Below are 15615 nucleotides of genomic sequence, written 5' to 3'. Positions count from 1 at the left end.
GACACCATTCTTGTTAACATCTTTGTAGTAAAAAGTTAATGTTTTATTTCTTTACCATTTACATTTGTCATGCTTTTGTGCTGACTTGAAAATAATCTCTGATAGGTCTTACGCCAGTGTTGCAGCTTCACACGGTCAATCAAAGCCTTCCAGTGGGGCAGAAGCATACTTTCCATCAAATGCCGAGGATCATAACCATGTTAGCAACGCAGTTTCTTCATCAAGAAATGAAATGCCACTCTCTCTCTCTCTTGCAATGCCATTAGATGGGATTTGCCACTCAGAAAATACTTGTTCGCTTGATTGCAAAACTGCTACTGGAACTAATCTTGTGGCAGAGGATAACAAATGCCGGTCATCTTTTCGTGACGATCCCATGTCCGAGGGAATTGTTGGAGAACCATTCTTTTCCCACTCACATGGAAACAGTCAGTTATCAACAAGTCAAGCAAATGTGAGGACTCATGCTGCTGCCACTAGCATTAATTCCTTGGCTAATATAAGCAAGTGGAAGTGTGAATCTTTGGGAAGTGTTGCCAAAAACAGTTTTTCTGAATGGGATGACTTGGGTGCTTTTTCCAGAAAATGTGATTCCTTTTTAAGTTTACAAACATTACCGGGTAACTCCACATCAACTCCGCAGAATGCTCTTCCTTCATATGATTGGTCCAGGTTTCATTCAGATTTAGACTCTGCAAAATTCAGCTATAGCTTTGAAGATGAAAGCCGTCCCGCTCCCTTCAGCAAAGAGTTAAAGGATTTCTCCACTTGTTCCACAATTGCTACAAACTTGTGCCATAAATTCGATAAGCCTTCATCAATTTTGCCTGCAAAACCTATGCTGATTCATGGCGAACAGAAAAAATTGTGCAGCAGACCTTCAAGTAATAGTAGCTTGGATTTTGAGTTTACGGCTATTGATAAGACTAGAGATGAGAAATTCTTGATTGAATCCTATATTGGGCAATATGAAGATAGGATTTTATCGTACATTTTAACTCGGGATCATGATACAATTGATGATCTAGGTAACAAACACTCTATTTTAGAGCAGCTTGGTAGTTCTGATGACTTTTCAAGAATATCGAACTCTTCAGTACCATCTGCTAGGGATGCTTCGAAATCTTATTTTTCAATGGAGGATTTTTGTGGTGCTATTGAGCAATTATCTCCATGGTCTAATAGCGCTTCTGATCTAACCAAGAACTCTTCTTGCTCTGAAATGATGGCAGAGGAACAAGCCTACATGAAGGATTCATTCAATAAATCTTATCTTGAAACATCAAAGACTTCTAAGGTTCTCAACAATACTAGTCTTGTTTCTGATACTGTGCTGGTTAGTGAATTTGGAAGTTCATCGGGTATGCATCACTCTGGTAATCTCATATTATTTCCGTTATTTTCAGTTGATTGATTATTTATGAGTTGATGATCTTATATTATTCATGGTTAATGTTGGCCATTTTAGTTCATGGCTCGTATTTTGCCAAATGTTCTGTTCTTGAGGCGCCAAGTATCTTTCGGCTATTTCTAACGTGTTTGAACTATCCTCTTTTGTCTTTTGTTAGGCAATGATACATTGCTGGCCAGTGTTTCCAGAATTTATTGTTAATTCGCCATCCTGATTTTTTTTTCTGTTGGATAAACTAACACTCAATTGACTGCTTTGTGCATTGTTGTTTGAAAACGGAATTCCTTGTCACACTCCTAGTTTGAGTGGTTGCCATGGAACATTTTTTTGATATGCAATGCTGCTTAGTACTTGAAGCCTCTCTTTCCTCATTAATATTTCTATTCAGTTTCACATCTAGGTTACCGACATTGTTTTATTTGATAAATAATGTGAAATTTTGATTATTAAGATACTTAACAAAAGATATTTAAAGTGAGATTGGTGTTGACTTAAACAAATAATAATAAAAAATAAAAATAGAAAATTCAAACAAAAGAAGCAACACACTTGCCTCCGAGCCGACCCCACTTTGCACGGTCTATTCCTAAAGACGCAATGGTTGATTTATGTAACTTCCTTTACGGCACAAAACAACCCCTACTTGCTCCTTGTTGATTCAAAAAAATAGACACACAAAACAGCTCTACCCTTCCGTATGCTCTTTCAGTCGCTTAGTCGCAAGTCCTTTGTCCCGTTCGCAAGCGCAATTTTGTGCCTCCCATTCGTCTCAAACCCGGTCCCAGGCCGCACTCAACATTGCCTACATAACACAAAAGCCTACTCTCCCTCTCTGTTCCGCAGGAGCCTACATTAGTGCTGGACCCTTGCTCATCTGCAACCCAACCCCAACTTCTTGCACTTCAATTGCAAGCAATACTCATGCAATCTCTGCGTATGACTCCTCCCATCCTGCCACACTCTGTTGTGCTTGCACAAACTGATCTTGCACGGCCAAAGCTCATTCGCACAATTAACTCGTCTCGACTCCTATCCGACCTTCCTCTTTCCCATTCTTTCTATACCACAAGACGAATACCTGATCCATTCACCCTGGGCCCATATCACACGCCTGACGACCCACAGCCTAAGCCCATCGACTCCGACCCTGTCATCCTGATATGCTTACTCTATCTAGCTTGTCGCCTATGCGACCAGACTTATGTTAGTCACTCACACAACCCTTGGTCAAATATTGCTTTCATTTCTCCAACCTCGATGAAAAAAGATTAAAAAAATATACATATATAAAAGAAAATGAGCAAAGTAAACAAACATCTGATTTGAAGCCCTGCGTTGTGATCTTTGATCCGGGCTGTAGAATTTTCAATTTGAAGGCCTCACACCGTGATCTTTGATTCGGGTGGGAATAACTAACGACAAGTGCCGTCCCAACCTCCTCTCATGAGGAAGGGGGCACCGGAAGGTTGCCAGATTTTATGGAAAATTTATATTTTTTAATCCTAAAGCTATATAAAATTACAAAGAATAGGTATTCAACTCCAAGACCCTACGCCATTGATCTAGGTAGAATGGTTTTAAAATCAAAGGCCCTACATCGTTGATCTTTGATTCGGGTGGGATAAATTTTATACTCAAAGACTTCGCACCGTTGATCTTTGATCCTAGAGGGAAGAACCAATGACAAGTGTCGCCCTGACCTCCCCTCGCGAGGAGGGGGCGCCAAGAGGCTGCCGCAATTTCGCGGAAGATGGCCAAAAATGCCTTTTGGAGCAATTGGAGAGCATTTAAAAATTAATTTATTAATTAAATTTTTGATTAATTAATTAATTAAAAATGCATTACAATTAGATCTTCTTTTAATTGGTTAATTAATTAAATTAAAATTCCTTTTTAATTAATTAACTAATTAATTAAAATCAAAATGCAATTGAAACGGAGTAAACAAAAGAGCAGGAAAAAATCAAACAATGTTTGCAATAAAGTTCTCCCTGTATATCTCAAATTCCAAACTCAAAGAAAATACCAAACTCTTAAAACTCTCCATACTCCACACATACTTAGACTCTACAAACAAAATTGTAAGCTTTGAGCAAAACTTTAAAGCTCATGTTCGAGCTCCCCAATGCTCTAAACAAGCTACTGCAGGTGCAATGCTTGAAATACCTGCAAACAAAGAACCAAAAGACAGTACTGGGTGTTGTAAATCAAAATTGCAGTGCAAGCTGTAAAATAAACTACAGTGTAAGAAAAGAGAAGAAAAGGAAACAAACTGCTATGCAAGAAAGCTAAATACTATAAATACTAGAACTAAAAGCAATGCTGAAACAAGAAAAAGAAACTACTGAAACCAAAGACACTAGTGTCGGGCCAGTAGAAAAGTGTAAACTAAAGTATTTGCTATCTAATCTACTCTAAACAAACAAACAACCTCCCAAACATAAGGGCTACTTCCAAAGAGAAGTAGTAAGTCCCGTTTTAAAACAAAACAAACATATAAGTTTCAAAGGAAGTCATAAGACCTATCAACCAAATTCAAACAATCGAGCTGTAAGATCCATCTACATGCAAATTCTAAAGGAGTCATAAGACTTGTCAATCAAATTCAAACAAATCCGACATTCTTGCTATTGAATGTTGTAAGACCTATCTACAAACAACTTTTAAGGGAGTCATAAGATTTGTCAACCAAATTCAAACAAATTGACAGCTTAGCACATAGGACTAGGTTGTAAGACCAACTATTAGGCTACTTCTAAGGAAAGTCATAAGACCTATTCAAACCAAACAAACGGGCAGCATAGCCTATAGGGCTAGGTTGTCAGACGCACACCATCAGACAACTTTTAAGTGAAGTCGTAAGATCTATACGTTAGAGAAACTTCTAAGTGAAATGCATCAGCCCTAAAAATTTAAACTAAACTAACGGGCAACCTTGCTATAGAGCTAGGTTGTAAGACCCATCTATAGGCAACTTCTAAGGGTGTCATATGACCTTTCAACCAAATTCAAACAAATGGGCAGCTTAGTTTATAAGGCTAAGCTGTAAGACCCACCTATGTGTCATTTCTAAATGAAGTTGTAGGACCCACACGTTATAAACTTTTAAGTGAAGTAAAACAACCCTAAAACTCAAACAAAAAATTGTAGGTAACTTTCAATGAAAGTCGTAAGACCCATCTAAATGAACCTACAGTCAACTTGTAAGGGAATGTGGAAGACCTACCCAAATAATCAAAACCAATGGATAACATAGCCTATAGGACTAGGTTGTAAGACCCACCAATAGACAACTTCTAACTGAAGCCGTAAGATTCATACATTATGGAAACTTCTAAATGAAGTGCAATAACCTTAAAAATTCAAACTAAACTAACAAACATCTTAATATATAGGGCTAAGTTTTAAGACCCACTATTAGGAAACTTCTAAGGAAATTCGTAAAACATATTCAAACCAAACAAACGGGCAGCATAGCCTATAGGGCTAGATTGTCAAACTCACCATCGGACAACTTTTAAGTGAAATCATAAGACCTATATGTTAGAGAAACTTCTAAGTGAAATGCAACAATCCTACAAACAACAAACTGTAGGTAACTTTCAATGAAAGTCGTAAGACCCATCTAAATGAACCTATAGTCAACTTCTAAGGGAATGCATAAGACCTACCCAAACAATCAAAACCAACGGACAACTTAGCCTATAGGACTAGGTTATAAGACCTACCAACAGATAACTTCTAACTGAAGTCGTAAGATTCATACATTAGGGAAACTTCTAAATGAAGTGCAATAACCTTAAAAATTCAAACTAAACTAACAGACATCTTAGCATATAGGGCTAGGTTGTAAGACCCATAATTGGGTAACTTCTACGGGTTGTCAGACTCACCATCGGATAACTTTTAAGTGAAGTCGTAAGACCTATACGTTAGAGAAACTTCTAAGTGAAATGCAACAATCCTACAAACAACAAATTGTAGGTAACTTTCAATGAAAGTCGTAAGACCCATCTAAATGAACCTACAATCAACTTCTAAGGGAATGCGTAAGACCTACCGAAACAATCAAAACCAACGGACAACTTAGCCTATAGGACTAGGTTGTAAGACCTACCAATAGACAACTTCTAACTGAAGTCGTAAGATTCATACATTAGGGATAAAACCCATAATTGAGTAACTTCTACGGGAAGTCGTAAAACATATTCAAACCAAATAAACGGGTCACTTAGTCTATAGGGTTAGATTGTAAAACCTTCCAGTAGGTTGCTTCTAAATTTAGAAATTGTAAGACTTATCAAAATTGGTCAGGCATCTTCCAAATAAAGTTGTAAGGCCTACTATTTGGGGTACTTCGTGCTCATGTGAAATAAGGACTTAGATCTAACTAAACCTGGATACTACCCTTAGGAAAAATTGGATTAACTACAATATGACTTAAGGGAATAGAATCCAATATCTGCAAAGCGAGATTCATGTCAATGCGTCATTTTTTTTAGTCAACAATAGGTACTTCAGTGTAAGTTTTTAAATGGTTGTAAATTCATTGAAATAAATGATAATTTAGAACAATGGAGGTAATGATTAGATGATAAGAGATTTAAGATTAAAAGAACAATGACTGCTTATACAATCATCATCATCATAAACCTTAAGCCAATTATTTGAATTTTACTTTACGAATCCTCATTATCCTTTTATTCTTTCTAAGTGGCGCATGGTGTGTTAAACTTTTAATGTATAATTTTTTTTGTATGCAACTTCTATCCATGTTATCTTTTGACTGCCCAATTTTCCTTCTTTTTTTTACCAGAATTTAGTTACCTTATTGTTGTAATTGGTATTTTTCTTTGTTCATGTCCAAATTGCTTAAGTTTACTTTTTATGACTTTATCTTCAATAGTTGATACTTTAACCGTTTAACCTTTACTCCAACATAATCATTCATAATTTTTTTTTAAAATTTTGCCACATATCCATCTTATCATTTTAATTTCTATTAAATTCAACTTATTTATCGATAAATTTGTTATTTCAAAATAGTCAAATTAACATAATATAACTAACTTACATGTAATTTTTTTAAATACTAGTTAATTCTCCATAATACATATTTTTAATAGCTTTAATATGCCTTTGACACACTTCCTTTTCTTGGTGTATGTAGTGGGTGTAAAATTTATAATTATGAAGAGTAACGCTTTATATTGATTTTTTTTTCACTCAGGGCAATCAAGTCAGTAATAAGAGTACACGTTTTAGATATCTTTGGTCTATTGTTTAGAGTGATGGTGAAATCGATGGAGATAGTATTAGTAGAATTCAAGTTGGATGGTTGAAATGGAGGAATGCATCAGGCTTGTTGTGTCATAGAAAAGTCCCCCTCAAACTTGAGGGATAATTCTATAAGATGATGGTGAGACTTGCAACGCTTTATGATGCAGAATGTTGGCCATTAAAAGAGAAGCATAATATTAAGTTAAGTATTGCAGAGATGAGGATGCTCAGGTGGATGAGTGGCTTTACTCTTAGAGACATGATATGAAATGAGCATATACTTGAAAAGGTTTGAGTAGCTCCTGTGGAAGATAAGATTAGAGAGAGTCACCTTAGGTGGTTTGGTCACATAAAAATGGCGGCTTTCCGATGGCCCAATTAGGAAAGTAGATGTATTAGATTTGGCTTATGTTAAGAAAGATAGAGGTAGACCTAAAATGACTTGGTTAGAAAATATTAGAAATGACATTTCTTTTTTAGATTTAAATGAGAAAAAAAGATTCATGTTGTAAAACTCGAAAAATGTTGATCGTAAGCGTCACACGCATTTCGATGCTCCATGACAAATTTAGGTGAATTTTCAAAGTTGTCAGAATTCAACGCAATTAATTTTATAAAATTTTACGCAAATTTTGATCAAATTGGTATAAAGAACTTATACTAAATTTTGCACGGTTTTGAAATTAAAAATCAACGAAAGTAATTTAAATAAAAATAAAATCCAAATGATTAAATAGCCCCTCGTAACTTTTAGATTAATTAGGGAGCAAGGGGCACATGGAGAAAAAGGATTCATGTAGCCGACCCCACGTAGTGGGATAAAGGCTTGATGTTGTTGTTGTTGTTGTAGGGAGCAAGGGGCACATGTGTCATTTTGGACACCCCTTCCCCACCGTCCTCATAAGCCAAGGGATCTAATATTTTCGGTCTCTCTTATTGGTTCGGTTGAAACGAAGGGAGAAAGGCGGCGGGTGCAAGGGAAACGGTGACGGCGGTTTCCAACGGGATTTCTTAGGGAAATTGAAGGAAAAAAGCCTAAGAGAAAATCCAAAAATATTTCATGCCCTAATTATCAACAAGGTCATGGGGAGGTTTTGGGATGACAAGATAATGAAAATAATAAAATTGATGTTTTAAAAATTAGGGTTGTAGGACAAAACCGAAATTTGAAGCTAAATTAAATTATTTTGGGGTAATGGTAAAGAGTAAAAATAATCATGGGTTTATACCAAGATTTGGACTTTAGAACATTAGCATTTGATTAATTGGAAATGCATTCTATTATGAGTTAGTAATAATCAAGGCGTTGATTATCCTTGGTGTTAGTTATAGGAGAGGTGTTGGTCTAAGAAGATTCGTCACAAGTATAAACGGTTGCTTATCGAGGTAAGTGACAATTAACTCTCCAAGTTCATTTTCTTTATGCTCTTTTAAAATGTTAAATGTATTTATAAAATATTCATATGTTGGATAGAGTTTTACTCATGTTTATGTTGGATTGATAAGACATTTATATAATCGACTTGTATAGGGAAATTAGGAAGCTCTTCATAAAGTTTTACATATGTTTACTTTAGAAAGCTCTTCATAAAGTCTTACATATGTTTACATGTTTAGAAAGCTATTCATAAAGTCTTACATATGATGGTGAAGTAAAATGCATTTGTTGGATTGAAACATATGAATGTTTGATATGTCAATCACATATAATATGATATTGAAATGGTATGCGAATTTGTGCATGCTGAGGCGAAGTACCAATACGTTGCATTAGCACAATATGGCTCTTTGGGGCAAGATGGCTCTTCGGGGCAAAATGGTAAAAAACAAGATGTATGGCCAATATGAATTTGTACATAATCAGTATTATAACTTGGGTACTTTGGTATGGATGTATATATATATATATATATATATATATATATATATATATATATATTAGAAGCATATAACACTCAGAAATCTATTTCATCTAAGATCATTTATTACATAAAAAGTCATATAGATAGGTACATGTCTATTTAAGCATGTTATTGTATTGACTAGTTCTCAAATTTCAAGGTTTTAGTTCACATCAAACATGCATATTGATCTATTTTCATTGTATTTGAATTTGGTAGAATTAATTGTTACCTGCTGAGCGTTAGCTCTTTCCCTGATTTTGAGATACTTTTTAGGAGAAACCGCTAGAAATTGATGGCTGAGAGATAGTGGTTCACATACAGTTGTAGGGAAATGCTGGGTGACAGGTTCTTTGTTGTTTTATTTTGATGTTAAACATTTTTTTTGGTGAATTTTACATGTTGACTTTACAAACCACCTTTGTAAATCTCTTTTGATATGTATATATATGAAAAGTTTTGAAAATTTGGAAGTTTGCTTGATCAAATGTTTCATGTTATATGATGTTATTGAAGTCATGTTTTAAATTTTCTGTCCGACATCCGTTCCCGCCTCGTTCCCACAAGTTTATCGGATCAGGTCGTGACATATGTAGTCTATCCTGCGTAATGGGATAAAGGCTTGATGTTGTTATCGGTGTACTTAGGGTGCACCATCTAGTGGACATGATTTTTTCTTGGGTCTTGTGCCAAATGACTTAGGGAAAGGTGTGGATATCAGAAAGTGCTTTTCACATAGGATGGTAAATGTTGTAAACCCTCCTTAAAAGCATTAGTCAATCAGGAATCAATATATTATCGAATAAATTGAAACTTGCATGTGATAGAAATAAGAATGTTAACATGGAACTATAAGAAAGCTAAAATAAATGAATAAATAAATCATTATATGAAAGAGATTATTTGTCTATTGCTTATTGTAAGGATGATAGTTGAATATAGACTTCTATAATTAGATTATATGTACAATAGAGGGTGGATGCTACAATAATAAAATGTGTAGATTTCTTTTTTCATGAAAAGATTATGAAGGAAAATGGGTAAACAATGAATAAGATGGAGAAGATTATTTGCTAAAAAGATATGTGTAAAATACATTTACATCTCAAGCAAACTAGTATGAATGAATGGGGAATGAAAATTCATAAAGCTGACTTATGGCTGTTGGGAAAAGTTAATGATGATAATTCTACTATCAAGCTCATTTTTGTTATTTGATCCTTGAATATTTTGTGTAGTTGTTTATGTTTGCCTTAATGCATCTAAAAGTTGATGTTTACCGTGTGCTTATGGTTTTTTTTTTTTTTTGTTGAATTTGAGTCACCTTCAAATTCCATATATCGTTGTTAACTTGAGCTTTTATTATGTTCTCTTTACTGTTAATGCCACAACTTATATGTATTAGTGTGACAAGAGTCACTTCAATTCTTAGTCATTATGCTTGTTAGTTTGATCAATATTATTTAGTGTGTCAATTTTATGCAATCATATATGTTTTATTATTTTGTTATTTGTGATTTGATTAGATTTTCAATGAGATAATGGATCTATGATGTATAAGAGTCCAAGTGTTGTAATTAGGATGGTTGATGATGGAATAAATGCATTTCTTTGTCATCTTATGCGGTTATTTCTTTTCTCTAATGACCACTGGTCTTCGTCTTGAGTCATTCATACATCTCTTCATCTAGTTACCTCAGTGGTTGTTTCCTTAAACCAAATTATTCCTTTTTCATAAACAAGATGTCAAAAGGCTCTACAATCTATGTCAAAAGGCTCTACAATCTTTGCTCTAGATCCCTTTTTTTGTCAACAATCGCTATCAAAATTAAAGTTCTTGAATCGACATAGTATTCCAGGATGAAATTGATGTTTATTTTTTATTTTGTGGTTTGTGTAGAAAATGACAACAGCTTCTCTTCCCCTAAATCTTTTTTACTCTGACACCATACAATTTCAGCTCTGTTTTTTGAATTTTTATGGACTATCTTCCTCTTTAAAAATTAACCGCATTGTAAACTCCAACACATTAAGGGATTTTATGTATTTTTAATAAACCTTTTTTTTTATCTTACAGGTTTTATGTTATTTTTAGTAATGAGAAGATGAGCTTATCATTGCATTTTGATGGAGTAAGAAATTTTGAACTTTACTCTCAACAAAATTGAAAAAATAGTTTTCCTATATTTGATTTACATAGCCAAACAACTACGCAATTATGATATATTGTATTTACTTTGCATTTTCAAAATGCATTTATTCTGAAAACATGCAACCAAATAAACACTAATAGGTGAGAAAATGTGAAAATTTTAAGTTTTTGAAATCAATATTGAAAAGAAATAAAAAAAGGTTGAGGAAATGCCAACAAAAAAAGTTAAAAAAACTCAAAATTTAATTCAAGTTTAAATTGGATTTATAAATTTGTCTTAAAGATTTCATTCTTTTTCTTTTTTTTGAAGCAATGATTCTATTCATATCCTCCACAATATATCTCAAAACGCCCTCCATAATATCCTCATAATTCCTCTGCCAAAATCTCTAACTTTTCCTTCTCTTGGATTTCAAATCAAAATTTGAATTTTTAAAATTAGGATTTAAATTTTGAACTCAAGCTTTTATGTAATCTTATTCCACTTTTTTCTCCATAATTTGTTTTCCAACTACCTTGACTTAATCGAACCTGATCAACTTCTTGCAAAAGTTAATTTTACCTCTTTCCTGAATTCATGTTCAAGCCATTCAAATCAATTAACATGATTGTTTAGGCCTACAATCCTATATATATATATAACTTATTTCAATCACTTCTGCAAAATTTAGATGAATCTATCATTGTGTATGAAGGCTTCTAGAATTCTGAAGATTTCTTTTCATAAATGATGATAGTGTTCTTGAGGATTATGCCAGTGCGTTCAATCAATTTTGTTGACTATTGTATTGTTTTTTTCCCTTTTGCTTGTCTTTCTTTAAACATTTACCCATTCAGCACTTATTCTTTAGCATGGACTTTTTACTAAATGGATTTTACTAGTTCTATAGTATATTCGAGGATCCAATTTTTCTTTTGGCAGCATTCAACTCATTGGAGTAGGAGTTCTTTGTATTCAGGGGAATTGTTATATTGCAATTCATCTACTTTAGTTTTTAGTCATAGGTCTTTGAAATTGTGCAAACCATTTATTTTATTATAACATGTATCATATTTATGCCATTGGCTTTATTTGTCATTTTGTTATTTGATATGAGATTATATATTGTAGGACAAATGTTATAGTTAGGGTGATTTATCATATATGGAATAAAGAAATTTTATCTTTTAGCATCTCCTTAGGCAGATTTATTCTTCTTTTTTGTTTCTAATCACAAGGATCTTCTTCTCCATTTTCTCTTTATAGTTTAGGGTATCCTATATGATGATAACAAAAGGTGTGCCCTAAAGCTTATGCTATTATATTATTTACAATATCATATGTCATTAATGTTTGGTTAGTTTTTCTTGATTTTGAACTCCATTTCTTATTTTACTTGTGGTATAAACGTGCATGGTCTATTTAATTGATTGATAACTTTGCAGGTTCTTTATCTCGACCTATCTCTCAACATCCATATTCAAATTCTATCTTGAGAACTACTCTTTCAACCCCTCCTGGTTTCCCTCCTAGAAAAACTAATCCAGGTGAAGCATTGTACATTTTGAAATATTCTACTAAGAGATTTCCATTATTTTTTGTGTTGTAAGAATTTTATTTTAGCGTATTTATTCAGCATCTTTCTAAAACTTTTAAGCAGAAGTGTCCTTGCATGATTTTGGTAGAGGGGTCAATTCAAGGCTTCGTTTGGGACAGCTTTTTTGTTCATTTCTTAAAGCATTTTTTTAGTACAAAAAGAAAAATCTTTATACTAAAAAGTTGCTTTGAGAAATAATAAGAAAGACATCACAAACGAAGCCTTTATGAGTCGAGTTTGAGTCCAACATGAACATGACTCGATACGAATAGGTTAACCCAAATCAGACTAGTTTATCTGACATGATAATACTAAACATATTTAAGTTGTGATGGGTTAACATCAGACCTAAAATGAACATGATTCTCCGATTTGAATATGAGAACTTGATAAAATAAAATATAAATATTATTTATCATGTGTATTTTTTAAATGAAAGGATCAAAATAAAACAACTATTGTTTTTAGGCCGACAAAAAATTGAAATCCATACAACTCTAGTCTGACCTGAATTTTACTTGGGTTTACCAGAATTGCATTTTCCACGTTGGATTTTATTCGGATTTTTGTGATGGGTCGCCTGGTAACTCTCCTATATTTGATAGTTTATATGGTCCTAGTTTCATTTCAAGGCTTAGGCTTCGTTTGGGACACCTTTTTGCTGCTTCTTAAAGTAGTTTAAAAAAAAAAATTTTTTTTTTTGGGACATTTAGGCCATTTAAGGCAAACTCACACACACAACGCATACACAAAGACTCGAACCCAAGACCTCTTAGTTGGAAGCCTAAGCTCTCAACCAACAAGCTAAGGTGAGTTGTGTAAATTTAATTTTTAAACTTATAAGTTGCTTTAAGAAGCACTAAAACAGCTATCCCAAACAAAATCTTATTTTTCCCTTTTTGTCTTAAATTTTATAGGTCTTAGTCAAACCATCATGTCAACTTTCCTATCATTACAGAACAATTGCTAATTGAGCCTTTATCACTATTCTTGTTCTAACAAGCAATAATTTACTCTGTTTTCCAGCTGCAGGAATTGCTCCTGAAAGCCACCAACCACACAATTCTTTCTCTGCTAGATGCTTCTCCAATACCAAAGCAACTAGTAGTAGCCATTCTAATTTCGCCGAAAATACTTCACCTGCTATCTTCAATAGGGGTGAGGAGCAAAATTTATTGAAGAGTTCAACACCATCAGATTCTACCAGTAGAAAGAACTCACAGCACCTATTTTTCCAATCTATCTCCAATCATCAAGAATCATCGAAAGATCGATTCGATCCGGTTAGTTCAAATGCTTCTGATTTTGTGGTTACAGGGAGAAATAAGCCGACTCTTAATCCAATTTCTAGAGTAGTTCCTGAATTGCAAGATAGGCATCTTCCATCTTATTTCTAGAAGTCAAAACCTTGGAAGCTTTTTGTAGCTTGAATAGATTGATCCCTTTTCAAAACTAAGATTTCTCTTTGCTTGATGGTCATACATAGATGGATTGATTGTTTAACTGTGCAGTTCCATTTGGTCTTCTTGCTGCTTTCATATAGAAATATAGTACATTTGGGTTATATAGTTTATTTCTGGGGCCTGTATGGAAAGTTTCTGTCCTTCTTTGCTCAACAGATTGAATTGTTGTTTTGTCTATTCTTTCTCAAGCTTGTTATTTTCTAGAAGCTTCTAGTTATTACTTGTTTATAGTTTGATAATATCTAGTTCAGCACAAGTGGTGTAATAATTAGTAAGGAGGTCATATCTAAGCTAAGATGTTCATCTCTCTTTTCGATTTGTTTTAGGCTTGTTCTATTCAATGCTGATCTAGGTTTCGTTTGTGAAAATTTTTTTATTGCTTCTTAAATCAGCTTTATCGTACAAAAAATTTGTACTAAAAAGCTGCTATAAAAGTCATAAGAAAGTCATCCCAAAGGAAGCCTTATTGACATTGATTTGGAGCAGTCCTTATTTAACCTTGTTTGAGGCAAGGTCAAGTCAAGAGGTCTTAATCTCATTTAGAGTTAATGATTCATTTGAGACAGCTTTCTTATTGCTTTCTAAAGCAATTTTTTAGTTCAAAAAATTTTTGTTAATAGAAAGCTACTTTAAAAAATAGTAAGAAAGCTATCCCAAACAAAGCCTAAGATGAATAACATTTATTTTTTCCTAGATTTAGGCTTTGTTTTGGGCGGCTTTCGTAATGTTGCTTAAAGCAGTTTTTTAATACATAAATTTTTAGTTAAAAAAAAATTTTGTACTAGAAAATTGTTTTAGAAAGTAATAAGAAAACTGTCTCAAGCGAGGTCTTAGTAGAATCACATAATAAAATAGAATCACATGTGTGTGCACATGGAGAGAGAGAGAGAGAGAGAGAGAGAGAGAGAGAGAGAGAGAGAGAGAGAGAGCACTGAATTTATTAGACAATAAGTTATCTATGCTTGTCTCCCTATGATTATTTTTATGGTCTATTAAAGTCCTTAGATATCAGCTTTGTTACTTGGGAGAATTGGAGATTGCAATTTTGGTCCTGATAATGTCAATAAACTTATAAAGAAAGCAATTATAAATTAGTTAGAGAACTATGAAAATAATAATGAAAAATATATGATAATGATGAACATTAATAATTTTTTAAAACACTTATCTTAATTGACATTTTGTTAACTTAATTAGGTTTAATTTTGGACAATTTTCTGACTGCTTTTTAAAATAGTTTTTAAATTTAAAAGTTTTTTTAGCTATAAATTTTTGCACTAAAAAGTTGTTTTAAAGAATAGCAAGAAAAGTTATTCCAAAGGAAGACTTAGGCTTTGTTTGGTATAGCTTTCGTACTGCTTTCTATTATAAAAAAAAAATCAAATTTAAGAAATTTTTATACTAAAAAGCTATTTTAGAAAGCAAGAGGAAAAGCCGTCCCAAACGAAGCCTTACTCTTCACTTGATAAGCCAAAATTTCTGCTAAGAACAACATATTAATTTATATTATCATCCATGATAAACATTAAATCCTAAAAAATTTAATTAATACATATATCGCATTTAAAAACATAAATGTTGCGTCCAGGAGTATTCACGACGGTAGAAAAATATAAAGTTTATCGTCTTAGTGTTGTACGAAAATCCGGCACGCAATCAGATAAGAGAAAGGGTTTAGCATTTATGAGACACCAAGATTTTTACGTGGAAAACCCCTGAAAAGGGGGAAAAACCACGGCGCCTAGCCCAGTTTGAATGAATCCACTAGTATTGCAGTCGATTACAAATGAGCCCTTCCTTGGTGGAAGGTCTTAGCTTGATGTAGATATAT

General features: G+C 33.4%; 1 protein-coding gene across 3 annotated transcripts in view; it reads left to right on the top strand.

Annotated features, from left to right (window-relative positions):
• The window catches only part of LOC110116538, a 32262-nt gene extending 18438 nt beyond the window's left edge, over positions 1-13824 (top strand). For 2 of the 3 annotated variants that reach the window (XM_020850148.2, XM_020850145.2), the window contains exons 11-13: positions 106-1376; positions 12170-12271; positions 13348-13824. In XM_020850148.2, coding sequence (XP_020705807.1) covers positions 106-1376; positions 12170-12271; positions 13348-13718 — 1744 coding nt within the window. In that variant the 3' untranslated portion in view covers positions 13719-13824. The remainder of the gene's footprint in view (positions 1-105; positions 1377-12169; positions 12272-13347) is intronic. The other variant, XM_020850147.2, reaches the window with a different exon arrangement.
• Positions 13825-15615: the final 1791 nt, after the last annotated feature.

The sequence above is a fragment of the Dendrobium catenatum genome, unplaced genomic scaffold (assembly GCF_001605985.2).
Source record: "Dendrobium catenatum unplaced genomic scaffold, ASM160598v2 fragScaff_scaffold_993, whole genome shotgun sequence".
NCBI lineage: Eukaryota > Viridiplantae > Streptophyta > Magnoliopsida > Asparagales > Orchidaceae > Dendrobium > Dendrobium catenatum.
The sequence above is the reverse complement of the archived record's forward strand: the minus strand, read 5'-3'. Positions and strand labels throughout refer to the sequence as shown.